This window comes from Zingiber officinale, chromosome 8B (genome assembly GCF_018446385.1).
Source record: "Zingiber officinale cultivar Zhangliang chromosome 8B, Zo_v1.1, whole genome shotgun sequence".
Classification (NCBI taxonomy): domain Eukaryota; kingdom Viridiplantae; phylum Streptophyta; class Magnoliopsida; order Zingiberales; family Zingiberaceae; genus Zingiber; species Zingiber officinale.
The window spans coordinates 13,024,243-13,051,123 of NC_056001.1; the positions used below are offsets into that span (position 1 = coordinate 13,024,243).

The 26,881-nt window shown below is 37.2% G+C and overlaps 2 protein-coding genes across 2 annotated transcripts; one reads left to right on the forward strand and one right to left on the reverse strand.

Moving 5' to 3' along the window:
• Positions 1 to 22,570: 22,570 nt before the first annotated feature.
• On the forward strand, positions 22,571 to 24,275 carry LOC122013339 (GDSL esterase/lipase At2g27360-like). The gene is made up of 5 exons (XM_042569597.1): positions 22,571 to 22,866; positions 22,991 to 23,367; positions 23,441 to 23,705; positions 23,772 to 23,985; positions 24,084 to 24,275. The coding sequence occupies exons 1-5, from the start codon at positions 22,623 to 22,625 to the stop codon at positions 24,121 to 24,123; spliced, it is 1,140 nt and encodes a 379-aa protein (XP_042425531.1). The 5' UTR covers positions 22,571 to 22,622; the 3' UTR covers positions 24,124 to 24,275.
• A 1,262-nt stretch (positions 24,276 to 25,537) lies between these two features.
• LOC122017896 lies at positions 25,538 to 26,881 on the reverse strand. The gene has a single exon (XM_042575612.1). It carries the CDS (start codon positions 26,753 to 26,755, stop codon positions 26,360 to 26,362), a length of 396 nt encoding a protein of 131 aa, XP_042431546.1. The 5' UTR covers positions 26,756 to 26,881; the 3' UTR covers positions 25,538 to 26,359.

The window sequence follows — 26,881 nt, forward strand, 5'->3', positions numbered from 1 at the left end:
GCCCTTGGCTCAGAAATGCACGCCCGTTCAGCGAGTAATTCCAAATGCATTTTAAAACGGAAAGCATACAACACAGTACATTGGCACACCTTTCACCCCGCCTGATAAGGCTGGAGCTGATTTGCGCTCCACGGTCGATTCAGTTACCGTCCGTCTTTCTCCAAATAATAAGCACCCGAGCGGAGCTTCTCGATGACTTTGAAGGGGCCCGCCCAAGGAGCCTCTAGCTTGCCCACGTCGCCGACCGGCTTTACTTTCTTCCAAACTAGGTCGCCGACTTGGAAGGCTCTAGGGATCACGCGCCGGTTGTAGTTCTGCTTCATCCTTTGCCGGTATGCCATCAGCCGAACGGACGCTTTGGCTCGCTCTTCATCAATCAAGTCCAATTCCATGTTCCTCCGCTCGGCCTGCCGACGCGGATGTCGCTTGTTGTTCCATCCGCTCGGCTTGTGCCTTCTGTTTCTATTGCTACACGAGTTTAGCTGCTCTTGCCTCGATTAGAGCGTCGAGCTCCTCTGTGGAGAGCATCACCGTATGCGGTCGTCCAGCTTCGTCCATTGCTTCCGCTCGGATGCAGGTGCGTTCCCACAGACGGCGCCAAATTGATCCTGTCCGAGTCGCTGAATCAACGGACGCTGGGTACGTGGCGCTCTCCGACTGCTGACGTTGATCTCCGACCTCTGGTACCGACTTCCGACGAACCTGCAAAGAAGTCGAGCCGGGAAGAGGTTCCCGGCGACGACCCTCCGACGCTCAAGTCAGGCAAACGAAAAACAAGAACGTGGCTCCCGGATCAGAGATTTTTTTTACCTCCGGTGAGATCTAAGGGCTCTTATATAGAGCTATGGGAGCTTGGTGCACACAAACCGAGGTGTACACGTGTCCTGTACCATACCACAGCATGGGCTTGTCAGAAAAGCTTGTCTGACGCCATACTGCTACAGTCTGAGCGTCTCCTTGATGGGACAACAGAACCCTTTGTCGTACGATACGGAGTATGGCCTGGTCCTCGGACATGCCTGTTGTCAGCAACAGGAGTTACTGAGATGACGTCCCCACTGCCCCACACTTTTTGACTTCCTCTTCCCGGATCACCCATCAAGCCACTCAGCCAGAACATTCGCCTTTGATCTAGCGTAGGTGGTCGTCTATCCGGGAAGGTTCAGGGTCGTCGCCTTCTCGGCTCTCGTAGCCTGGCACCCTGGCCAAGTGGGCAGGCCGCTCGGCCTTTACTCCTACATTGCACCGCGGCCGAGCGGACTACCCGCTCGGCCATATGATCTTCTTCATTGGAAATCTGGGCTCACGGTCAGCTGGTTGTTCTCTCGGATGAAGGTCATGGCCTAACGATCGGCATGTCCCGCCCGCTCGTCGAGCCCATGGGGTTGACCCCCCTTTGACTGTTGACCTCCACATGTCGTTGACCTTTCCCTCATGAGGGCCCCTCGGCCTTACCACCGGATCACTTTCCTTATTTGTAGATTGAAAGGAGATTTTAATTTTTAGAGATAATTTTCCTTTTTGAAAATCATCCACATGTTTAAAAGAAATATTTTAATTTATAAAATTTTATTTTTATAATCCACCATGAAGGGAAAAATTATTGGAGAAATTTTTTATAAATTTCCGGAGACAAATTAGGAAGTTTTAATTCTTGTGTTAATTAAAACTCTCCTTGTTTTGTTTTTAATAGTGGTCGGCCATTACAAATTGAGAAGAGAAAATTGTTTTTAATTAAATAAATTTTCCTTTTCATGGCATAAGAATTAAGGAAGTTTTTATTTAAATTTCCTTATTTGCCAAGACCAAGGATTATAAAAGAGGGGGTAGAGGTGATTTCATGGCTAACGATTCTATTCTTTTTCTCTCCCTCTTTTCCTTGGTGTGGTCGGCCATAGAAGTTCTCTCTTCTTCCTTTTCTTTCTTTTTCATTGGTCGAACCTCATCATCTCATGGAGCTTGAAGGTGGCCGGATTCTAGCTTGGAGAAGAAGGAGAGAAAGGATGCATCCCTTGGAGCTTGGTGGTGGCCGAACCTCTTCCTTTCATGGAGCTATTGTGGTGGCCGAATCTTGCTTGGAGAAGAAGGTGGCTTAGGTGGATTCTCATCTCGGTAGATCATTGCCCACACAACGTCCGGGATAAGAAGAGGAATACGGTAGAAGATCAAGAGGTTATTTGCTTACAAAGAAAGGTATAACTAGTAATTGTTTTCCGCATCATACTAGTTTTGTTTGTATAGTTATTTTTGGAAATACCAAACACAAGAGGCATATGATTCTAGAGTTTTCGAATTTATTTTCGAGTTTGTGTTTTTTTTTACTTAGTCGAATTTGTGATTCGATTGTTCCTTTTGGTTAACCTAGAGTTATTTAAGGAAATTAAATATTAGGTTTCCTTAAAAGGCTTTGTCTAGGCGGTGGTGGTTGCTCCCATATCCAAGAAGGTCATGTGCCTCGCCATGCAGTCCTGGAAGCCAATTTTAGAAATTAATATTTAATGAAATTAATAACTCAGGTATATTTGAATCAATAGTGTTAAGTTCCGCTTGCGATTCAAATCTAAACCATTAAGAACAGATAAGTTAAATTTGGAATCAATGATGTTAAGTTCCGTCTGCGATTTCTAATTTAACTTCTAAAGAACACAATAGGTTATTTAAGGAAAGGTTCGACACTTGTATAAAATTTTTGTACAGTGGAGCCGGTACGATTTTCCTAGGACTAACCAACAGTTAGAGATTTATGTTTGCTTGTGGAGAAGATTGATTTTTGTATAAATAACTGCATGATATTTTGGAATAAAGGCAATGACCTGCGTGAATGCAAATCTGTACACACCCTTGTTATAAGCATGGTACTCGCATACTAGGGTAGAAGAAGAAAAAAATTACTTGGAAAGTGATGTATTATTTTCCGTTAACTACTAGACTTCAACGTTTGTATGCATCTACTGCTACAGCTTGCCATATGACGTGGCATCATGAGCATGAGCACAATGGAGGTATAATGTGTCATCCTTCTGATTCACCTACATGGAAACATCTAGATGATATATTTCCTTCTTTTGCAATGGAACCACATAATGTGAGATTGAGACTTTCTGCAGATGGATTTCAGCCATTTGGACAGTCAGGGCAACAATATTCATCTTGGCCGGTTATATTGACACCGTACAATTTATCGCCATGGATGTGTATGAAAGATGAATTTATGTTCCTTACAGTACTTATTCCTGGTCCAACCAATCCCAAGGAGAAGATAGATGTTTTCTTACAACCTCTAATTGCTGAGTTAAATGAATTATGGAATGTAGGGTCGGTGATTTATGATGTTGCAAGTAAAACTAATTTTAGATTACATGTTGTATTATTATGGACGATCAGTGATTTTCCAGCATACTTAATGTTGTCGGGTTGGAGCACGGCTGGTAAATTAGCATGTCCATACTGCATGACTGACTCTGATTCATTTTCATTACCTTACAGTGGGAAGGTGTCTTGGTTTCATAATCACCGTAAATTTTTACCACTTGATCACTCTCTTAGGCGAAATAAGAAAAATTTCCTAAAAAATGTGTAGTCAGAAAACCCCCTCCACTCCATGCTTCAGGTGAACAAATCATTGAGCAAATTGATAGTTATGAATTTCTACCAGTATCTCAATCTGGTTCTGATGAGATAAATAAATATATTGTTAGGATGTGCAAGTGTGGTTGGAAGCAAAGGAGTATTTTTTGGGAGTTATCGTATTGGAAATATCTGCTTATTCGACATAATTTAGATGTTATGCATATTGAGAAAAAAAATTTCGATAATATCTTTAACACTGTGATGAATGTGCCTGGAAGAACTAAAGACACTGCAAAATCACGCGAGGAATTAAAATAACTAGTCAATAGACCAGAGTTGCATCAAGATGAAATAACTAATAGATTTCCAAATGCTTGTTATACATTGGACAAAGATGGGAAGCAAGCTTTATGTAATTAGTTGAAAAAAATCAAATTTCCAGATGGTTATGCCTCAAATATGGCTCGATGCGTGGATATGAATAGATTAAAGATGTTTGGAATGAAAAGTCATGACTGTCATGTATTTATGCAAAGACTTATTTCTGTAGCTTTCCATGACTTACTTCCTCAAAATGTTTGGCAAGCACTCACTGAATTGAGTCTATTTTTTAGAGATTTGACAGCAAAGTGTATTACGATGAATGATATGATTCGGCTAGAAACAGACATTCCTCTCATATTATGTAAACTAGAGTGCATATTTCCACTAAATTTTTTTGATTCAATGGAACATCTATCGGTACATTTACCAAAAGAGGCACAAATAGCAGGTCCTGTGCAATACAGATGGATGTATCCATTTGAATGGTTTTTGAGGAAATTAAAAAATAATGTTCGTAACAAAGCAAGAGTTGAAGGGTCAATATGCAATGCTTATCTAGTTGAAGAAGCATCTTCTTTCTGCTTCTATTATTTTGTTGATAGTGTGCAAACAAGACATCGCAAGTGTCCTAAAAATTCTGATAATGCTTGTCAGCCGATAGATCCATCGATACTTTCTATTTTTAAGTTTCCTGGTAAGTCAATGGGTGCATCGCTTTCTAGATGGTTAACCGAAGAAGAATATCATGCTGCAAGAACATATATACTCTTAAATTGTGAAGAGGTCACACCATACATAAAGTAAGTAAACTTCTTAAATCAAACATCCATCCTCCGTTTAATTATTTTGCTTGATATCCCAATTTTAATATAATTATTTTTTTCTCAGCTTGTACGAACAACAATTATATCTACAAAACCCATCAATTGGTGCAAGTGAGGTAGCTACAAAGTTAGAGAACGAATATTGTGGTTTCAAATATATGTAAGTTAGAAAATTTGTGAAATTTTTGAGTTCATTTTTATTAAGAAGTGTCCTAAGATATATGTTACTTATTTATATAGGTGGAAGACCGTAGAATATCAAATGTGCAAGATGATAAGATAATGAATATTGCATCAGGACCCCTTCGTAAAATAAAGGTGTATTCTGGTTACTATGTTAATGACCTTAAATTCCACGTGGCACAACAAGATTCACGGAGATTAACTTATAATTCTAGTGTTTGCGTCAAAGGATCTATGGATAACAATAACACTGAGTTTAATTACTATGGTAGATTTGACGAAATCATAGAGATTGAATATCCTGCATTACCAATAAAGAAGTGTGTGTTGTTCAAATGTTTATGGTATGATCCGATCCCAAGTATGGTAAGATCAAGGAATGTATATCGGTACCTTGCTTGCTGCAGAGGTTGCTACTGTGAAGAGGGAGGCATGTAGTGGAGACGGTGGATACTGTGTTACAGGGGAAAGGAAGGAAAGGAGGTGCGACGGAGGAAAGGCCACCTACGATGCCGAGGCTATGTGGAGAGGAAGAGAGTCGGTTATGGAGAGATGTGGAGGTGATTCAATGCAGAGGCGAGACAGAGAGGAAAAGGGTCGGCCGCGGAGAGATGCGGAAGCAATGCAGAGAGGAAAAGGGGCAGCTGCGGAGAGAAAACTTCGTGATGAGCGGTGGCGTGTGGAAATGGAAAAGGTGAGTGACGAGCGGCTACTTGCAGAAACGAGGAGGAGAGGGTTTAGGGCAAGTAATTAGGTTTACAAGTTTAACTAGTTATATAATTTTAATTAATAAACTACTACGGACATTTATAACATATGTCAGGATAAAAGGTCTAATTTGATATTTATTTTTTAAAAAAAAATATTTTTGATGAGTGTCCTTGTAAGGTGTTTATCACGACATTATAAAATAAGTGTCATCAAGAAAATGTCACAATAGACTAATTTTCTTGTAGTGTCTAGTGAATGGTTGTCTGTTTGTTGAATCAAGCCTCGCTCGACTATAGAGATGCAAAATACAATCACTGCTTAAAACCATGATGCATTTCAGAATGATGAAGTGGAGAGACATTCAGTTGATTTACAACACCAATCTACTTCTCAATTACTTATAGTTGCTAATGACATTTACGAAGAGATAGATGATAGGGAGATGTCCAACAGTGAGGATGAAGTTGAACTAAGCTCATCTAGCAATGAGGACATAGAAACTGTTAATGTTGATTAGCCAGATGTTAATGATGATTAAATATTAACATTATTATTTTCGTCGGTAAGTAATTTTTCCATATTATTTTGTATTTATATTATCAAGTTTTTAGACCTTATTATGATGTGTTGCAATGTTATTTTGCAGATATCATCATGGCAGAGCAGCAGCCTGTGGCACCCCGTGGCTACAAGGTCCTTACCGTTGTCAGGGACTCGTAAGTATTTTGTATTATTAATAATTCAAGTTTATATATAACTTTAGTTATAATATATTTCTCATAACTTAATATTATTTTATGTAGGTTCACTCCAGATGGGCACAGAGTTGCCACATATATCACTGCAAAATTCAAGGAATAAGTTAGCGTGTCTGGTACTACATGGAGGCATGTAGACCAGGAGATGAAGCTATTTTATTATAATAAATTTGTGGTAAGTAAATTTAATATATTTGACATTCTATAATATAGTTATCATTTAAACTAAATGTTTAACTTATAATTACAGAAAAGATATACATGGGTGGACGAGCAAGAAGAGCAATTTAAAGCTACATGGAATACCTACTGTGTCAAACTCTACAGAGATCATATGTATTACATGAGAAAGAAGGGCACTAGGCCTGTGTATGTTTTGGAGGTGATATGGAGTGCATGGATGACCACCTGGGCTGCAGAAAGGTGGCAAGCTAATGTTGAAAAGGCAAAAGCAAATAGGAATACAGAGCCAGGTGGCCCGAGCACTGAAACCACTCGACATACGTCAGGATCCAGATCTATTATTGAGCATACCATGGATCTGGTGAGTATAATTTAAAATTATACTTTGTAACAAATTTTGTATTTATTACCAATCTTTTATAATTTTTTCCTGAATTTTTTGAATGTAGGAACGTGAGCTTGCCTGACAGCCTACATGTATGGAGATCTTTCTCAAGACCCACAAGAAGAAGGATGGGTCATTTGTTGATTCTCGATCTCAAACTCTACATGTAAGATTATTAATTTTATTACATTTGTTCATTTCTATCTTAATTAATATTTAGTAATACAGATCAAATAAGATATTATATTATTTTTTATCCAGCAACAAATGACAGAAAGGGTGACTCAGGCATCTCAGCCATCAGCAGAGGGTGGAGAGTCACAGTCTTTATCCACTAACGATCTAAATGATATTTATTATGATGTTGTCGATGGAAGGACAAAAAACTCCACCCTCTACGGCCTTGGCTTTCAGGCCAAAGTGGCATTTGATCGTTTGAGGAATCCAGTAGGTCGTGCTAGTTCCTCTTCTTCTAGCGAGATGCAGTCTTTAAGATGTGAAAATCAAGAACTGCGTTCTCAACTAAAATCAATGGATCAGAGGATGGCTGATATGGATCAGTGGAGAGCTGATGAGGTGAAGAAGAAAGCTGAACGTGACAAGGATAATGAAGATCTCATGGCCCAAATGCGGGTGATCGTGACTTCTTTCACCCAAGCATCACAAGGTTCTGAGTCACAGGAGACTCAAGATCCATCAGACGGTGATCATTAGCTTTTTTGAGGTTTGTTCAACCACACTTTAGTTTTTTATTTATCATATAGAACGTGAGCATGTTTTGATATTATAACATGTTTATTTCTAAAGGTTTTATTACTATATGTTTCAGGAGTCACGTTCAGTCCTATTTACATATTGGTTCTTCACTACATCATTTGCTCATTTTTGTTCAGGTATAATTTCATGTAAAATTCGTTATACATATCTATGCAAACTGTTTATTTATACATCATTTTGTATTTGCCTTTCTACAAGATTTTCTTTATGATTTCGCGTTATCGTATTATTTGGAGTATATTCTAGTTCGGTATGTATTATTTAAACTTGACTTTATATATATATATATATATATATATATATATATATATATATATATATATATATATATATATATAGATATATATATATATATATATATATATATATATATATATATATATTCTGAAGATTTGGTTAGCTATAGATTGTATGAAATGTGTTTTTTTTTGTGGATTTTATTAGTGTGTGATTGTCATATATATATGTGTGTGTGTGTGTGTGTGTGTGTGTGTGTGTGTGTGTGTGTGTGTGTGTGTGTGTGTGTGTGGTGGATTGTATTTGTTGTGTGGATTGTATGATACCATCAATTGTGATGGTTTGTTTATATATTTGGAAAATGTATATGGGAACAGCATGTAATGTAAACGATCTGAAGCTGTGAATTTTTTTTTCATTTTCCGTCGGAATACCAACGGAACGTTTCCGTCAAAAATTATCGAAACCTACAGATTTCGATAGATTACCGACGGAACAAGTTATTTCTGTCGGTATCTCTGTTATTTCCCGACGAAACAGTAGGTTCCGTCAGGAGGTTTCCGGCATATTGTATAGTGTTTTAGGCCACATTACCGACGGAAATTTAATTTCCATCGGTATTTGTACCGACGGAAAATTAATTTCCGTCAGTATTTGTACCGACGGAAATTTAATTCCCGTTGGTATTTATTACCGACGGAAATTAGGTTTTCGGTCGGTAATCATGGGTCGTCGGATATTTTACTGACGGAAATTATTCCGTCAAAAGTCTGTCGGTATGAACATGTACCGATAGAATATCGACATATATTTTCGTTGGTAAAACTATTTTTTTTTTGTAGTGTATAGCTTTCACTTCAAGCTTAATACTCTTATTCGTAGAAATAAAATTACCAAAAGGGGTATGTTGATATTTGAAGGGATAACTTGACAAAATTAGATCGGTAATGACAATACAAAGAAGGGTATGTCTGTTACCCAAACGGATATCTCGATAACTGAAAAAGTGGTGGATAGAAAATATAAATGAGACAAGATCTACGTCATCATACCGAACTCCTCCAATTGGAGCTGTCGATTCATCATCGAGCTAACTAACTGGACACAACTGTTCGTAGGGTTGTCTCTAGAAAATTGGAGGCCCTAGGCTAATTTTTAGATAACAGTCCTATATAATATTTTTTAATTAAATATAAAAATATTACATATGAGCCAATAATCAATGCACATATTTATCACGAATATTCAATATGCTATGTAAATTTATTAAATTAAAAAATGACATATATAAACTAAATCTAATAACAAATGTTCATATTCTTCATGCTTTTTGTCATACAAAATTGTCAACTAAATCATCATAATCAAACTTAGCTACCATCTTTTTTTCAATAAACAATATGGTCAAATTATTCAATCTATCCTGTGACATAGTTGATCAAAGATAGTTCTTTATCAACTTCAACTTTGAGAGAGAATCAAAGAATTGAAAAGGAAAAAGTGAATTGACTTTTTTTCACTCAAATTAATTTTTTTAATGGTCGAATATAATGAATTGTTGATGCAAAAGGTTTAGTCAAGATATGTCTCATGGTCCATGCACAATTACAAAATAGGTGGAATGTTATAAATAACAAGGTAAGGATAAATATAAAATACAAAGTAAAAATATTATGTTAAAAAATGAGGATAAATTTGAACAATTTCAAATAGTGAATTGATTAAAATTAATAAAAAGTTATATTAATAATAAATAAAAACTTGTTTAAGATTTTTTTTTACCAGACTGGTTAAAGATAAAATATTTTTTGATCTGTTAAAAAAATGATCCATTATCAAATTTAATAAAACCCTCAAATATAAATATAAAATCTTAATAATATGGAGGCCCCTAGAATAGGGAGGCCCTAGGTTGCCTCCCCCTAAAGCTAGCCCTGATTGTTCGATCAATTAATACCACTTAAAAAACTTAGATTTAACGATGAATTTTAGTGATAAAAAAATCATAGCAAATCTATAACAAAATTAGTACAAAAAAAATTGTCGTTAATTAATAATAAAACTAGAAAAAAAAATTGTCGCAAAATTGTGGTTACAAATTAGCGATGAATTTGTGATAAATTCAAAATTTATAGCTAATTTTGTGACAAATTCATAATTTGTCATAAAATTTAGGGATAAAATTCAGAATTAGTTACTAAATTTAGGATCTAAAATCCCACCTCATAATCTAAAATCCCTATTTCACCCGCACGCAACATCGACCCAATCTCTAATTTGTTGGTCCGGTTAGACCAGCTGGAGAGGGTTGAGTTGCCTGAAACACTAAAATAAACATTTCTCGTCTTTCGATTCAGATTAGCAAAGTAATTAAAAAATAGAAATAACAACTTAAATAAAATCAGCAAAAGGCCAAGAATTACGTGGTTACAACCTAAATTGTTGTTAATCCAAGACAGTATAAAGCTCACTAAGAATCTCCTTCACTGAAGGCGGAGAAGCCTTTTTACACACAATGAAAGCTCAGAAAAAACTAGGAAAGTGAATACACAAGTTGTTACCTCTTTCTTAGGTCCATGGGTCTTTTTATAGCCCTTGGAAAATCTTATCCGCAGGTTGAAGGCGCCTTCCATAGGGCTGGAAGGTGCCTCCAGCGAGGCGCTCGTGGATAAAACTTTATCCATGGCCAACAACTCATTTCAGCCTGGTCGAAGGCGCCGTCCATAGCCTTGGAAAGTGTCTTCGCATTGTTCATCAAAAGTGTCTTCCAGCCATGGAAGGCACCTTCCACAAAAGGCGCGGGAGCACCTTCAATAGCCTTTGAAGGTGCCTCTAGCAACACTTGTAGCTCCATTTCGCTCCTTTGCTGCTACGATCTCCTGGGTGATTTCGGCAACTAGAATAGGGCTCACCCGAACCCAATTTCCGGCCTTCTCCTTGAGCAGACTTCCGCTCTGGCTTTTCATCCCTCGAACATCATGCACGTCCTTCTTGTCCATCAGTGTACTCTTCTGCAATATCTCATCCCTCAGATGTACCGAGCCCATCGGCCCTCTCCCGTGTCGTCCTTCTCGCTAGCCGCGTCTTCCGCTTGACTTCCTATGCTCCTAAACTCCTGCACACTTAGACACAGGGATCAGCACATAACAGGACCTAACATAACTTCATTGATCACACCAAAAATAACCTTGGGGTTCCAACATGATTCTCTCCAACGCGCTAAGCAGTCAACCGTCATGAGGATGACATGATGCCTATTTAGTTACAAAATTCATTGCAAAAATTTTTTGCAACAATTTTTTTTTTGTAAAATCCATTGCAAATTTTTTTGCAACAAATTTTTTTTTGTAAAATCCGTTGCAAAATTCATTTCCAAAACAAGATTTTTTTTTGTAGCAACTGTCAATCCATCCATCCAATAAATTCCAATAGTTTTTGGCATCCATCATTGGTACTTCAATGTGATCTTGATCAACGACATGAGCAAGGAGGATCGGTTGAATTAATGACGCGATCCAGTTCTGGAATGCATTATAAATATCTCAGGTGAATTTTAATATGATCAACCAAGTTAATTTAGGCTCGGTAGATTTGATGTTTTGTGTCTAAGTATGCAGGGACTTTGGAAAATAAAAAATTGAGTGGGAGACGCAGCGAGTGAGAAGAATGACACAGAAAGGGAGTCAACGAGTTCGGCGCATCCGAGAAACGATGAGCTATGGATGAGTACTTTGGTGGATGAGAAGGAAGCGCGTGACGCATCCGAGGGACGAGAAGCCGGGAGGAAATCTACTCGAGAAGAAGGTCGGAGTTGGGTTCGGGTGAGCTCAACTTTGGACGGCCAAAACATTATCCAAGGAAACCGAGGTCTAGGTGCCTGAGAAGTCTAGAACCGTTAGAGAAAAATCGTTATGGAATGGATCAATTTGACCGAGTCTAGGTGCTCGGATCGGATCTAGGCACTCGAAAAGTGCCATGTCAGCAAATGACTAGATTCGACCAGTCTATAAATAGAGTCCTAATGCTCAAAGTTCAAAACAACACGCTCTGTATTTCGTTTACAAACTTGTTCTTTAGTTTTTGAGCTTTCAATTTCTGTAAGAAGCTACTCCGCCTTCATGAAGTTGTTTAGTGGGGCTTTCATTGCCTTGGACTAGTAACCTCCTCGGTTGCAAACCAAGTAAATCCAATGTCTCTTACTTATTTTTAGGGAAAAATACCTTTAACCCCCTCTATTTTCTATTAAGTAGCATTTTGCCCCCTCTATTTAAAAAATAACACTTAACCCCCCTTTGACCAAAGTCAAATGTAAAAAAAATTATAAAAGGCAATTATGTCCTTATATTTTTGATATTTTTTTTGATAATATTAAGAGGAAAAAAATGTTGGTGCAATATCCCCTGGTCAGGTTGACCAGGTTGACTAAGCTTGAGTTGGCTCAAGCTTGAGCATTGATGTTTAGGTCTCGATATTTGATAATACATGGAGATTGCAGATGCAATCAACCATTTGGAGATATTGTTGATATAATTCCCCTCTAGTCAAGGTTGACCAGTTAGATATAAAGAAGAATCAAGTAGGTCAAAGGGTTGACTGGATACTTGACTGGGAAAGTCCTAACTGGAGGTTAGGCAGATGGAAAATCCTAGTGAGTGAAGCCAGGTAAAAGACCTAGTGAGTGGAACTAGACGGTTAGAAAATCCTAGTGAGTGAAGCTAAGTGAAAGTCTTGGTGAGTGAAGCCAGGTGAAAACCTTAGTGAGTGAAGCTAGGTGAAAGTCCTGGTGAGTGAAGCCAAGCAGATGGAAAGTCCTAGTGAGTGAAACTAAGCAGATGAAAAGACTTAGTGAGTAAAGCCAGACATGTGAAAATTCAGGTGGGTCAAGATTGATCGGACACCTGGTATTGAGAAATCCAAGTAGGTCAAGGGATTGACTGGACACTTGGCACGAGGAAATCCAGATGGGTCGAGGGTGACCGGACATCTGGTGGAAGTCCAAGTGGGTCAAGGTTAACCTAATACTTGGCATAAGGAGAAAAGTTTAAGTGAGTCAAAGGGATTGACCGGACACTTGGTGAAGGAGTCCTAGCAGGTCAAGGTTGATCGGATGCTAGGTATGATGTTCTAACAGGTCACGGTTGACCAGATATTGGAATTGGGGGCCCTAGACTTAGTTTAAGCAAGTCAAAGGAGACCAATCGATCAGTTGATCGATTGAACAGGGGTTCAATCGATCAGGCGATCGATTGAACAGGTGTTCAATCGATCAGCCGATCGATTGGAGTTGTGCTGCGACAAGCAGTGGCCTAATCGATCTGCCAATCGATTTGGAGCTTATATCGCGCTCACAAAAGCGTTTCCAATCGATCAGTTGATCGATTGGGCACCTCCAATCGATCGGTCGATCGATTGGGGAACTAGAAAACATGCACGGAAGTTGAATCGATCGGGCGATCGATTTAGGCTATTTCCAGAGAGCATAGAGGCACTCTGAATTGATCATCCGATCGATTCAAAGTCTCCCCAATCGATTGAGAGTCATTCAATTGATTGGGATCTAATCGTTAGCGCAGGGTAAAGTCGTTGGCGAGGATTTTCTTCGGCAGATCTTCAACTCCACTCTCAATGATTCTTCTCCACCGAGCTCAGTGACACACGCCAGTTCTAGAAGGGTCTTTGAGTGAAGTACAGTTGTATTCCCAAACATCAAGAGGCATTGCCAAACAAGAAGAGAGCATAAGTGTTGTAAACCTTGTAAGGTTTGTGTTTGTATTTCTTCTTGTTTTGAGTTGTATGTGTGTGTGAGTCTTATACGAGGTTTCTCCTCCTCCGATAGTTATCAAGAATGAGCATTTTCTTAGTGGGGAGTGCTCGCGTGTGTGGATCCTTGGATTAGTCACCTCTTCTTGAGGTGGATACCAAGTAAATCCTCGTGTTAGCATTGTAGAGTGCTTCATAGTCTTATTCCGCTGCCTATCAACAACAATGAAGCAAGCAATCAAGCGCGACGAGCTATTCACCCCCCCCCCCCTTCTCCTAACATATTTCGACCCTAACAAAAAATATATTGAATTAATGTGGAAAATAATTACATATGTCTTTGGGTTAGCTCTTTAATTATTGATTAGTTGGATCGATAATGTACAAAGAGAGAAAAATATACATAAAAGAACAAAAAAAATATAGAAGCATCCAGTGAAGGTGCCCTTCGTCACTCGCTTGGATCTGTGGTTGATGTTGGTTTGTCGGTGTGTCCGCTCTGGATATCCTACAAAGCAAACCTTGTCAGTTGAGGATTGACATTGTTGGTGTGACCCTATTTAACGGTCAAGTTAGTGATGAACTGAGATGTGAGGCTCACATGCATACGTGAAAAAACAAAAGGGCTTGAAGAAGATGAAGAAAATTTATCTTCATGTAAGAAAAGATAATTATACCTTCATTTATTTTGGCAGAACCTTATATAATCGTGAACAGGGGTGGATCTAAAATTTTAAAGTTAGGGGGAAGTGAAGAAAATAATTATTATACATTGTATTCGAAGGTTGTGCAGCCGGGGTGACGAAAATATACATTTTAAACTACTTTATTTTATTTTATTTGTATAATTAAGTATTAATCTTTATATAGTATTGGAGATTATATATAATTTATTGATTTTAATTAGTAAATCAATGGGTTATGCACATGTTGAAAATATCAATTATGGCATTGAATTATCTAGAATTAGTTCAAATATCAACAAATGAAATAGAAGTGGACGTAAATTATCAATAAGTTTAATATGATTTTTTCGTCATAAGATTATCAAAAAATATCAAAAGGACAAGGATGTAATTGTCTTTTACAATTTTTTTCACATTTGACTTTGGTCAAAGGGGGTTAAATGTTATTTTTAAAATAAAGGAGGTAAAATGCTACTTGATAGAAAATAGAGGGGGATTAAAGGTATTTTTTTTCTTATTTTTATACACTTCTTTTATTATAATTAATATGTGTTTCTCCTTTGGAAGAAAGAGAAGTGTTAAATTTGATTATACACTATTCACCCCTCTTGCCGGTCCACAGTGATCCTATAAGTGATATCAGAGCCCGAACACCTTAAAAGGACTAACTGCCGACTAAAACAACAAGAAGATGACTGAATCGAGCATTTATCCACGGAAGTTCGAGGGAGATTTTGCACTATGGAAGTGCTAGATGGAGGTATTTTTTAAAACAGACTTTGGGTGATCCTTTGATCGTCTGAGTTGAGCTCATCCAAACTCAACTCCAACTTTCTCCTCGAACATACTTCCTCCCCAGCTTCTCATCCCTCGAATGCTTCGTGCATTTCTTTATCGTCCATCGGTGTACTCTTCCGCAGCTTTTCGTCCCTCGGATGCACTGAGTCCGTCGACTCGTATCCCGTGTCATCCTTCTTATTCACTATATCTTCCGTTCGACTTCTTGTGTTCATAAGCTCCTACATGCACACTTAGACACAAGACATCAAGACAATACAGATTCTAACTTAACTCTGTTTATCACATCAAAATCAATCTGAGTACTTATAATCTTCCCTCCTTTGATATGTATCAACCCGAGTTAAGATTATGATTAATCAAGACAAAAATAATACAATTTAAAACTTAAATATGACATTTATAAGTCCAAATGTTAAAGGCAAAAAAAAAATGTAATAAAATAAATGAAGTAACAACTCCTCAAAAACCTAATATATAATTATTCTTTCCTTTTGATCATCAAAAAAACTAAAGGAAACTAAGCAAAATTAGAGTAAAAAATATTAAAACTTTTCTAGGGGACATACACAATTAACCCAACTCTATGTATTTTTACCAAAATTAATTTACAAATAAATAAATTTTTAAGAATTAAGCTACCGTTCTTCAAAAAATAATTTAAAAATTATGTTAATCTGCTGAAAAATCTCAAAAAAAAAAAAATCAATGTTGAAGATATTTACTTGGATCAGGAAAAAAAAATCACAATAAACGAATTTTTATTTTGACTGGAAATAATATTTTTCAGTAAAAATAATTATTTTTAAATTTAAATAATTAAAAATAGATTTATATTCCTAAAAATCTAGCTATTTTTTTCCAACATTCAAAATATAACATTCCTTAGCATAAAAATCACATTTTTAAAATTTATATTTGAAAATAATTTTAAATTTAAAATTATATTTTTCAATCAAAAATTCATAAAAAATTAGATAATTATCAAAAAATCTCAAAAAGTTTTATTTTAACATAAAATAAAATTTACTATCATATAAAAACTAATTTTTTGAAAAATCAATTTTTGAAACATTTTTAATTATCAAAATTCATTTTTTGAAAGAAAATTTTAAAAAATAATACAACAATAAAAAAATTTTGAATATTTTTCTGTTAGTAGATAACATTCTTTTTCATAGAAAAAAATTTTAACAGAAAATATGAAGAGCAGGTATACAAATTAATTGATTTTGTAAGTAATGTTAAAAATTAAAGTAAATTAAATCTAAACTATGTATAAAAATTAACTTTAATCATAATAAGAATAATTTAGGAACACAATATGAGTTTTTACCTACTAGATTTATAAAAAAAAATTAGTGAAATATTATTTCTAACTACTTTTATAATTTAGCCTCTATCACTCCTAATACAAAAATTTAGTTCTCTATTATTTCTAAAATTTGAAAATTTTGAGCATGCATCATTCTTTTTCAATCTTTCTACTTGATCTTTTCATTTAGAATTTTCCATTTGAATTTTTTCAAATTCTTCCAGTGGACATGCTTTAACTAAGATCGTTTTCAAATCTATATTGTCCTTTTTCAATTTAATATTCTTAAATCTAAGTTTACATAAAGATCTAGACATGAGTTTAATACCTTCGTATAATTAGTGAGGAGGTAGAAGGCATACCTTACTTACCTATCGGATTCGAAATTGAATGCTCCTCCTTCACTGTTGCTTTCCTCTGAAGTAGTTTCCCCTTCATCGATGCTTTCCTCTTGGTAGTTGGTTGTAAGTGCAATTCCAACGTATTCTTCATTCTTCGATTCTTTTGTTGACAACTCGTCCCATGTTGCTTTGAGGTTCCGTTGTTTGAACTTTCAGGTCCCTTTGTCTTTGTCTTTTTCTTTGCTCTTCAGGTTCGGGTAGTTATCTTTGATGTATCTCTCTTCGGTACAATTATAGCATTGAATTTTTCTTCTTTTAGGGAGGAACTTCTTGGTCTGCATCTTATTAAATTTATTAATATTAAAGAACCTATTTTGCTTTCTTACCATGTATGTTTGCTTGTCTTCATCCACTAATAAACCTAAATCTAGTCCAATTTGCTTGGCTTGCAGTGCTAAGTTTTGACACGGCCCCTTTTCTTTTCTCAGTCTTGCACATTGAGTTTTGTGTAATTTCAAGGTAGAAAATAAACTTTATAAGGTACTTATCTCAAAATCCTTAGAGATGTAGTAGGAATCGATTATCGATCTCTAGTCTAGGATCCTCGGGAAGACATTAAGTGTGTATCTCAAGGTGTCTCGATTGGTTATCATTTCTCCGAGGTTGATGAGTCCGATGATCAGCTCTTTGAGTTTGGCATGTAGTTGAGCAACCGTTTCTCCTTGTTCAAGTTGGAGGTTGCTAAGTTGATTCCGGAGTAGGTCTCGTCTTGCGAGCTTCGCTTCTGAGATCGCTTTATACAATTCTAGAAATTTCTCCCAGAATTCTTTTGCTAAGTCGTAGTTACCGATCTCGTTGACTTCCTGGGGTGGAAGTAAGCTTAGTAGGTGAAATTCAGCTCTTCTGTTTGTTACGAAATTGTTCTACTCCTTTTTGGTTCACATATGCTCTTCCTTTTCTTCTCCATGTTGATCTTTGGGTACTACAAAATCATATTTGATTATTAAAATGAATGTTGAAATCGGTTTTGAAAAATATCTTCATCTGGCATTTATATAGTGTGAACTCCCCCCTCGAACTTTAGCGAGTAGATGCTTGATATGACCATCATTTACTTGCTTTAGCAAGCTATTACTCCTTCTAGAGTGGTTTGTCTATGATACCAATTGTATGTCTATGTAGGCTGGGCTAGATGAGGAGTGAATAGCTCTGAAAATAAGTTAGAGAAATTCTCTTATTTTTTTAAAAGAGCAAGGACTCAATATTAATTAAGTACAATAATTAAAAATAATAACATAAAATAAGTAAGAGGATAAAAAAGTTTACTTGGTTACAACCTAAATAGTTATTAATCCAAGATAATGAAAAACTCAATTAAAAAATTCCTTTGTTAAAGACATAGAAGTCTCTTACAATCTTTGAACACTCAGAAACGCTCAGAAACAGCTAGGAAGATTAATACTCTTGTTGTTGTTTAATTTTTAACACTAGAGGGCTTTTTATAACCTCGTGGGATGAAGTGGCTATTCAGGGATGTAAACGAGCTGAACCGAGCCGAACAGTATAGGCTCGAGCTTGGCTCGAGCTCGAATCGAGCTTTTATCACAAGGCTCGAGCTCGGCTCATTTTAGAATTATCAAGTTCGTGAACAGTTTGAGCTCGGCTCGTTATTAGCTCGATTATCAAAGTTAACAAACCTAACTCGTTAAGCGAGCTTGGGCTCGTTTTCGGACTCGTTTAGAGCTCGTTTTTGGCTCGTTTTAGAGCTCGTTTTTTGGCTCATTTTAAAACTTATTTTAAGGCTCGTTTTAGAGTTCCTTTTTTTGCTCGTTTTAGAGCTCATTTTTTTTGCTCAGTTTAAGACTTATTTTAAGACTCATTTTTTTGGCTCGCGAGCCTATAAACGAACATGTTCGCAAGCTCACGAGCTGAATATCCTTAAGCTCGAACTCGGCTCGATAAAACTGTCAAGCTCGAAATCGAGCTCGAGCTCGGCTCGATAAAATAAACGAACGAACTCGAGCGAGCTTTTTACCGAATCGAGCTCCAAATAGCTTGCGAACCGTTTGCTATTGGTTTTCATCGCTTGGAGGTGCCTCCAAAGAGGTCTAAGATGACTCCAAGAGGATAAAGTTTATCCTCAATCCGATGGAATTTTATCCTCTCTAACGGTAGCTTAATGGCTACTGGAGTCACCTCCAACCAGCTTGAGGGTGGCTCCCATTAAAAGGAACGAGGGTGCCTTCCATTACCTTAAGGGTGCCTTCCATGAAAAGGGGCGAGGACGCTATCCATCACCTTGAGGGCATCTTTCACTAGCCAGCTCGAATAGTCAACCTTCAAAACTGAATAACTTTTCCTCACTCTTCTTTGGGTGATGCTCTGAGCGTCCGAAGTTGAACTTACCTAAATCCAACTCCAACCTTCTCCTCGAATAGATTTTCTCCCTAACTTGTCATCCCTTGAACTCTCCATGCGCGCCCTTCTCGCACACCAATGTACTCTTCCATAGCTTTTTCATCCCTCGGATGCACTGAGCTTATCGACTCACTTCCCGTGTCATCATTCTCACTCACTGTGTCTTCCACTCAACTTCTTGTGTTCCTAAGCTCCTGCACATTTAGACACAAGACATTAAAACAATACAGGACCTAATTTAACTCGGTTGATCACATCAAACCAACCTAGAGTACTTACAGAAACAAGTGGTATCAGAGTAATGATCTAAATCGAGTCATATAGGTGGAATGGTGGCCTTGAACGAAGGAGATGGGGGCACCCAGAGGAGTGAATTCTAAGCAACAAGTGCAACTAAGTCAAAGGTGACTAGATGCATGTTTGGTGAAAATCCTAGGGAGTGCACCCTATGCGGTAAAAAGTCTAAGTAGGTCATGGGTCCTTGACTAGATCCTAAAGACTGAACCCTAGGTGATGAAAATGTTTTAGAGAATCGGAGCAAGTCAATAGTGACCAGATATTTGAGGGAAAACCTAAAGCAAATTAATAGTGACCAGATACTTGAGGGGAGGCTCGAAATAAGTTAATAATGATAGGATGCTTGAAAAGAGATCTAAAATAACTCAAAAATGACTGTATGCTTGAAAGAAAATTTAAATCATAAGAAAATATTAATGGTCCTCTTGAGGAAGAATTATTAAAAATATAATTAAAGTTACATATAAAAAATATATGAAAATGATCATAAAATTAACAGATGGAAGATATCCATATGTGAATTTTTTTTCCGTCTAAACATATTTAAAATCTCATGCCTTGTTTTACACTGTGATCATTATCTTGTATTTGTTATGAATTTATGTCATAAATATTTTCGGATAAATATTTGTATTTTAAAAATAATGTTTTGTGTTTATTGAATATTAAATTAATTGGTGTCGATATTGTGTGGATTTAGATGTAGTTACTTATAGTATTTTGACGAGTGTGATTTTATAATTTTGTACAGATTTTTGGATAATACTAATTTAAGTCGTTATTTTCGTTAGCGACTAAAATTATAACAAGACTAAATTGGTCGTTAATCGATTGTTAAATGAATTTAGCAACTAATTAGTGACAATATTTTCCGCTCCTAATAGATGATTTTATGTAGTGTATAATATTTAAACAAAGCTAAAAAATAATTATTATTATTTTGTTAAGTTTGAACCATATAAAATTTACGTTTGGCTGACTTGGCTAGTTAACAATATTAGATTTGAAATTGAACTATTAGATTTTTTTTCTTCTTACCATTAGTTGCGGAAACATAGCACAATCGTCCCCAGTGATGGATCTAGAAATTACAAATGTACTGGGTTGATCTCGAGTTGGTAGAGTCCGTTCTTGAAGAGGTTCGAATTCACTTCTTATGAGCATGTTATCATCTCATTTTTTTTCTTATATTTCATCACATTTTAATTTTTTTATTAAATATAATTTTAAATTATTTGTGAAATTGTTAAATTCATTTATCAGTAATGATATTTAATTCATAAAGGTTAAAAATTTAAGGGTGAAGGTCTGGTCACTAAGTATTAGAGAGCATGCCACCAATGATGAAATAGAGGTAGTTGGTTCATAAGTGTGGCGTGAGGTCATGCTCGAGCGTTCGTACATGCATCCGTCCCTAGTTGAACATAAGTTTAGCTTGACTAGTGATGTGGCGGTCCAAAGAGGACGCCAAGTGACGTCAAGAAGTTAATATAAGGGATGGTGGGGCAGTCAAAGTCAAGGTCAATGCATAGTAGATAACCCCTATTTTAACTTATCGCTATAGGTCCTCCCGATTAGGTGTTAATTAAGTTGATCGGACATAGACATGATACTCACATGTGTCCAAGTGGACAAGGTATATCCTTGGGGCGCTGGTATGACTAATCTCCTATTTGATTTTAACATCTAATGCAATTGAGCTACTGATCGGGGAACTTATAAGACTCTCTTTGCGTCGGGAAAATATCATTTTGACACTATTTATTTATGTCTCGATGAATTGACGTCACCTACATTAAATATCTATTAATAGTGCATGAGTATGTGGGACGAGTATGTGGGAAAGGGGAACAATTACAAGGAGCAAAACAACAGTATCCCTCATTTGATATGGTTTCATTAATTATACAAGTATTATAATTTTATTAAATACATGGAAGGAGCAAAATGAAAATCCTCTATAATAGATGAAACATCATTAAATAGAGGAAGATGGATGATCCACCGAAAGGGTATAAAAGAATAGCTAATCGAAATTAAGGAAAGGACATAAAAAAAAAAAATGAGAGAGGCTACTGTTCTTCTTGCTAAATCAACTTTTAGCTTGTCTTTTACGACAATCTCTATAATAGGGGTCAATTTTTTTGCTAGTATTCCGGTGAGTCAAGCTCGAGGATCTTACGATAAGATCAACTAGGTTGCCCAATCTTCTTGCTTCTACTAGTCTATCTAAACTGAATAACTTGTCTTAACCAGTTGGAACGAACAACCAACTCAACTACGTTTAATCTGATCAACCTAGTTTGTTGAGTCAGTAAAATTTATTATTCGAAGGAGAAATGAATAAGAAAACGGAATAAGTTAGGAATAAATATTTTAAGACCGATTTTGTTATTTAATATAAAAATTATTCTACAAAGAGCAATATGACAGATCAGTTAAGTGTGTCATTGGACGGTCAACTATAGTGGATCAAATCGTACGTCTTAAAAAATGGGCTGGGCTATAGCCCAAGACTGCCCATAGGTAGCTCCGTCTCTGATCGTCCCTGAGAACCACATCACCAGGCTGCAATGATTTATATGTTTAACTTTATGATTTAAACTTTTAACTATATGAAGGTATCGTCTTTTGGAATTTTATTTTGTGAGTTAATAAAGTTTTGAAGTTACTTTTCAATAATCAAATTTTACAACGCCATGATTGTGTAACGCAGAACGTTATGAAGTTGATTCGCTAGAAACTTATAGAAGGAAGAACTTAGGTCATTTTAAATAAATGCACATATATATAAATGTCGACTTTTAATCAATGTAAACCACAAGTAATCCATATACATTAATTCCACTCTTTCTGGAATTACATTTTGCCAACGAAGTGCTCGCGCCGGCCCGTTTTTATATGCCTAGCCACTCACGCGTTAAAATTTTTTTTGTTTTTTTTAGAAAAAAAACACGTGGTTCAAAGTATAATAAAGCCGCACTGGCGTCGTCATCTAAGAAATGTAGCAGAACCGGCCCTTCTTCCTCTGCGTTTTGGTTCAGTTTCGGTGGCCATGGCCCCTTCCCTCTCCACCAGCTTCCCTTGTCTTGTCCTTTTCCTACTCCTCTTCATCGTTGCTCCAGCGGCTGGTGGTTATTCTGCGCTATTGGCTTTCGGAGACTCACTCACCGACACCGGAAACCTAGCTTACTTTGGTGGCGATGTGGTACCAACCAACCACCTGCCCTACGGCGAGACTTACTTCAGACATCCTACCGGCCGCTTCTCGGATGGCCGACTCGTCGTGGACTTTATTGGTATTATATGTTTGGGGATCTGTTTTCATTTTATAGCTAGTGTGTGTTTCCTTAATTCCTTGGACAAAATTGTTCAGCATCAATATATATCTCTGTAAACAAACACTATGGTATAATTTCTCAGCACAAGCACTAGGGCTGCCTCTAGTAGCACCCTATCGCGCGGGAAACAATAGCAAGGAGCACTTAAAGCGAGGAGCTAACTTTGCCGTGGGCGGAGCCTGCGCGCTTACCGATATCTTCGAAGCCCATGGGATGAACCTTGCATGTGCTGAGTACTCCCTCAACGTCCAGCTTTCATGGTTCCATGAATACCAACGCTCTTTTCCTTCGGAAAAACTAATACAACAATCCGTAACGCCGGAAGCCAAGCCGTTCTTCTTCCTAGGCGAGATGGGCATTAATGACTACTGGCACTTGTTGCTCCTAGACGGAGTGAACAACACTGACATCCAAAGATACGCCCCCATGGTTGTCCGTGTAATTGGTGCAACGATAGATGTGAGAAATCAGCATATTTCAGATTGAAACACATTACTATCGATCGAATTACTCGTTCCTAATTCATTGGCAGAGTTTGATTCAAGGAGGAGCAGAGACCATACTAGTAGCTGGGATTTATCCATTAGGATGCAGCCCGTTGTACCTCACACTCTATCAAGAAGACCGAAATCCTAAAACTGGATGCATCGACTGGTTGAACGATCTCACAGAATACCACAATCGGCTGTTGCAGCGTGAGCTGGAGCGCTTCCGAAGAACTTACCTGCATTCCAAGATCTTGTATGCTGATTACTATGGCCCCGTAATGCATCTCTACTTACATCCAGGCACATATGGTAAGAACAAAACTAGCTTTGTTAGTAATCGCTTAAATTGATCCTAATCATCGCTTGGAGAGACAGGTATAGACGAGACATTGGTCGCATGCTGTGGAGGCGAGGGGCCGTACAACGCCTCATTGTCCGCCCCATGCGGGAGCCCACTCTCGACTTTGTGCAGCGATCCATCAAGGTACGTTTCCTGGGACGGATTGCATCTCACAGAGGCAGCTCATGCTATAGTGGCTAGTCACATATTGAAATCTTTTGATGCCAAAAGTACTCCCCAAACGATCAGGTAATTGATTGAATTCTCAATTTTTTTTTACCCTCTAGTTTGTTTTGCAGATTAAAATAAACATAACTATTTGATTAATTGATTTGAATATGCTGAAGCTTAAGGCAGGCGAACGAGGCAAATAATGGCGTCCAGTAAACTTGTAGACGCCTATCTATGTAATAAAACATCTGATCGATTATGAAGTGCTTTGCAGTGAATAAAAGGATGCCTGGATCTTGTATACGATCATGTCAAAATAAAAAGATTTAACAACCAACTTAATGAAACATGTCTGAATGATGAGCATATATGTTAACTGTATTTGTCATAAAATTTAATCTTCGCTTGTTTACTCTACATACATAACTTATCCATGTTGATAAAAAAAAAAACATTGTTCGACCCTACCAAAATTGCTCCTCCTTTTGAAAGGTCTAGTTAAGTTCATCTAAAATGAAAAAAGATAAATATGATAGGTATGCACATGTAGGGCTGTAAATAAACCAAGCGTTCGTGAACAAGCTTGGTGTTCGGCTTGGTAAAAGCTTGTTTATGTTCGTTCAATATACATAAGATTAATTAAATAAACAAGCTTGAACAGCTCGTTAAGCTAAACAAACAAGCTTGAACACATATGTGTTCAGCTCGTTAACGTTCGTGAACAATGTTCCTGAACAACGTTCGTGAACAATGTTCACGAACCATATTTATTAATAAAACTCTTTTCAATATGCTAAATAAATAATAAAATAAAATAAAATAAATAAATAAATTTAAATTATCAATCTTAATAACCAATCAAATAATTAAAAGTTTCAGACAATCAAACAAGCTTGAATTGAGAGCTTGATAACATCTAAACAAACCAAGCTCAAACCAAGCTCGAACCAAGCTCAAACCAAGCTTGAATTGAGAGCTTGATAACATCTAAACGAACCAAGCTCAAGCCAAGGTTCAAACAAGCTCAAACTCATAAAAAATAAACCAAGCCAAGCTTGAACACTCATTTCAAAAGCTTGGTTCATTTTAAGCTCAGCTCGGCTCGACTCGGTTATCTTATCAAACAAGCTTGAACACCCCAAAGCTCAGCCCGGCTTGGCTTGGCTCGTTTACAGCCCTATGCACATGTAGATCAATTTGACCACAACTATTACCTGCAAGCTGCATATGAAAAAAGATGAAATATGACGACATCATAGAATCAAGAACACAATTTGTAAAACTAGAGGCTATGCTGCAGTCAAGCTCTGAGTAGAACATGTTTACTTGTTCTCCTAAAACTTGCACTAACATTTCATCTCAGTAAATCACAAACTAGGAAATTATAGTACAAATATATATCTTAGAATCAATATTGAAATGAAAGCAACATAAATCAATGGCCTTTAATGAGTGAATCGAAGTATATTTTTGCCATTCAAAACCAGCATATAACTAGTATGTAAGTATGCTAAATCAATCGCCTGCAACCACCATCTAGGCATATTCTCCCAGAGTCAACAAGAAATTTCCGCTAACGGTGAAGTTTGACAAATCCATTTTCAAATTTTTGAAGTCAACATTTCATAAATTTAGTAGTCACAGAAATTTAAGATTATTGCTAATGAGTATCAGTTTAACCAAGAATAGAATTATAACACAGAGATATACAGCAAAACACAGTGTCAATCCTCAGCATAGCTTATGCTGAACCACGTGGTTTTGCAGCTATCATAATCTTGCTGCGAGTAGAAGAGAGGAACTGCAAAAAAACATCTCATTCTGTGATGGTATTGTGGCTACAAGAACACAATTATAAGATGTAATCCTAAAAAAGGATTGCTTAGCAATGTAAGAGCTTCATAAATTTACTCATCCATAAATTAATATGAACACTAGTAAAGAGGAAACCTATGCACATCATTGAACATACAAAGCATGAAGTTCAGCTCACGGAACCAACTACATGAAAGCACTGAACTTTACAAAATTATTCAGGAAACAGTGAGCAGATGTCAGTCATGAGCGGCATATAAGATAGTAACACAACCCAAAGTGAGGCAAGAATAACTTGAAGAAATAAAATAAACCCAAAACTAAAGTTTGATTCATCAAGAATAACAGGAAGAATAAATAATATTGTTCAGCCGGATGAAAATTATTCCAAGTAGAAGATTTAAGTATATCAAATTTGCAGTGAAAAACCACATTGGATTATCTAGGCGGATCTTACAGCATGCTATCTGATATACCAAAAGAAGCATAGATCAGTATTCCATAACAGAGATGCAAACAAGAACTAAATCTTTCAAATAAAAAGATCAAAACGATCGAGCAAAAATAAATTGCAAAAAAAAGGCCAAGTCTGAAGAAGGGACGAAAGCAATCATGTTGGATTTGTAAGATCCCAGGCTCAATCAGAGCGCTTGAGCTTTTCGAGGCGCTGGTTCAGCTGGTTGATGCGCACTAAAAGACCGGTGACGGAGAAAAGCAACCAGTAGAGAAGCATCGCCGATGCGATGAGAAGAGCGTTGCGTTGGCTCTTGATCATAGATTTTTGGTGGCGGATGTGCTCGGTAAGGGTGCACGAGTTCTCCTGCTCGCAGGTCGGTCGCGTCTCGTACTTCCAATAGATGTCGGCAAGAAGGAATAGACAGAAGGGAACTACCGACAGGAGCGGCTTCAGGGCGCTGTGGACGACAGCGATGAGCCCTCGGCGGATGCTGTCAAGGAACGGGAGCGTGAGGAAGAGAAGCATGATCGCCTCTGCGCCAGCCGCATAGCCCAGCACCACCCACTCCAACGCCATGGGAGCGAGATCGATAGACCGATTGAAGAAGCGCAAAGGCGTAACCCTAAACGAAGCAGATCGGGAGGAGACGACGGTCTATGGGAAAATATGTCCTTAGTGTTTCGTCCCTCGAAACTTTTTTGT

Bases quoted from the DNA above. Each gene is read 5' to 3' on its own strand.
- LOC122013339 (XM_042569597.1), top strand. From the start codon at position 22,623: ATGGCCCCTTCCCTCTCCACCAGCTTCCCTTGTCTTGTCCTTTTCCTA. The intron at 23,368-23,440 runs GTGAGAAATCAG...ATTCATTGGCAG, and splicing joins TAATTGGTGCAACGATAGAT to AGTTTGATTCAAGGAGGAGC. The intron at 23,986-24,083 runs GTAATTGATTGA...AATATGCTGAAG, and splicing joins AGTACTCCCCAAACGATCAG to CTTAAGGCAGGCGAACGAGG.
- LOC122017896 (XM_042575612.1), bottom strand. From the start codon at position 26,755: ATGGCGTTGGAGTGGGTGGTGCTGGGCTATGCGGCTGGCGCAGAGGCG.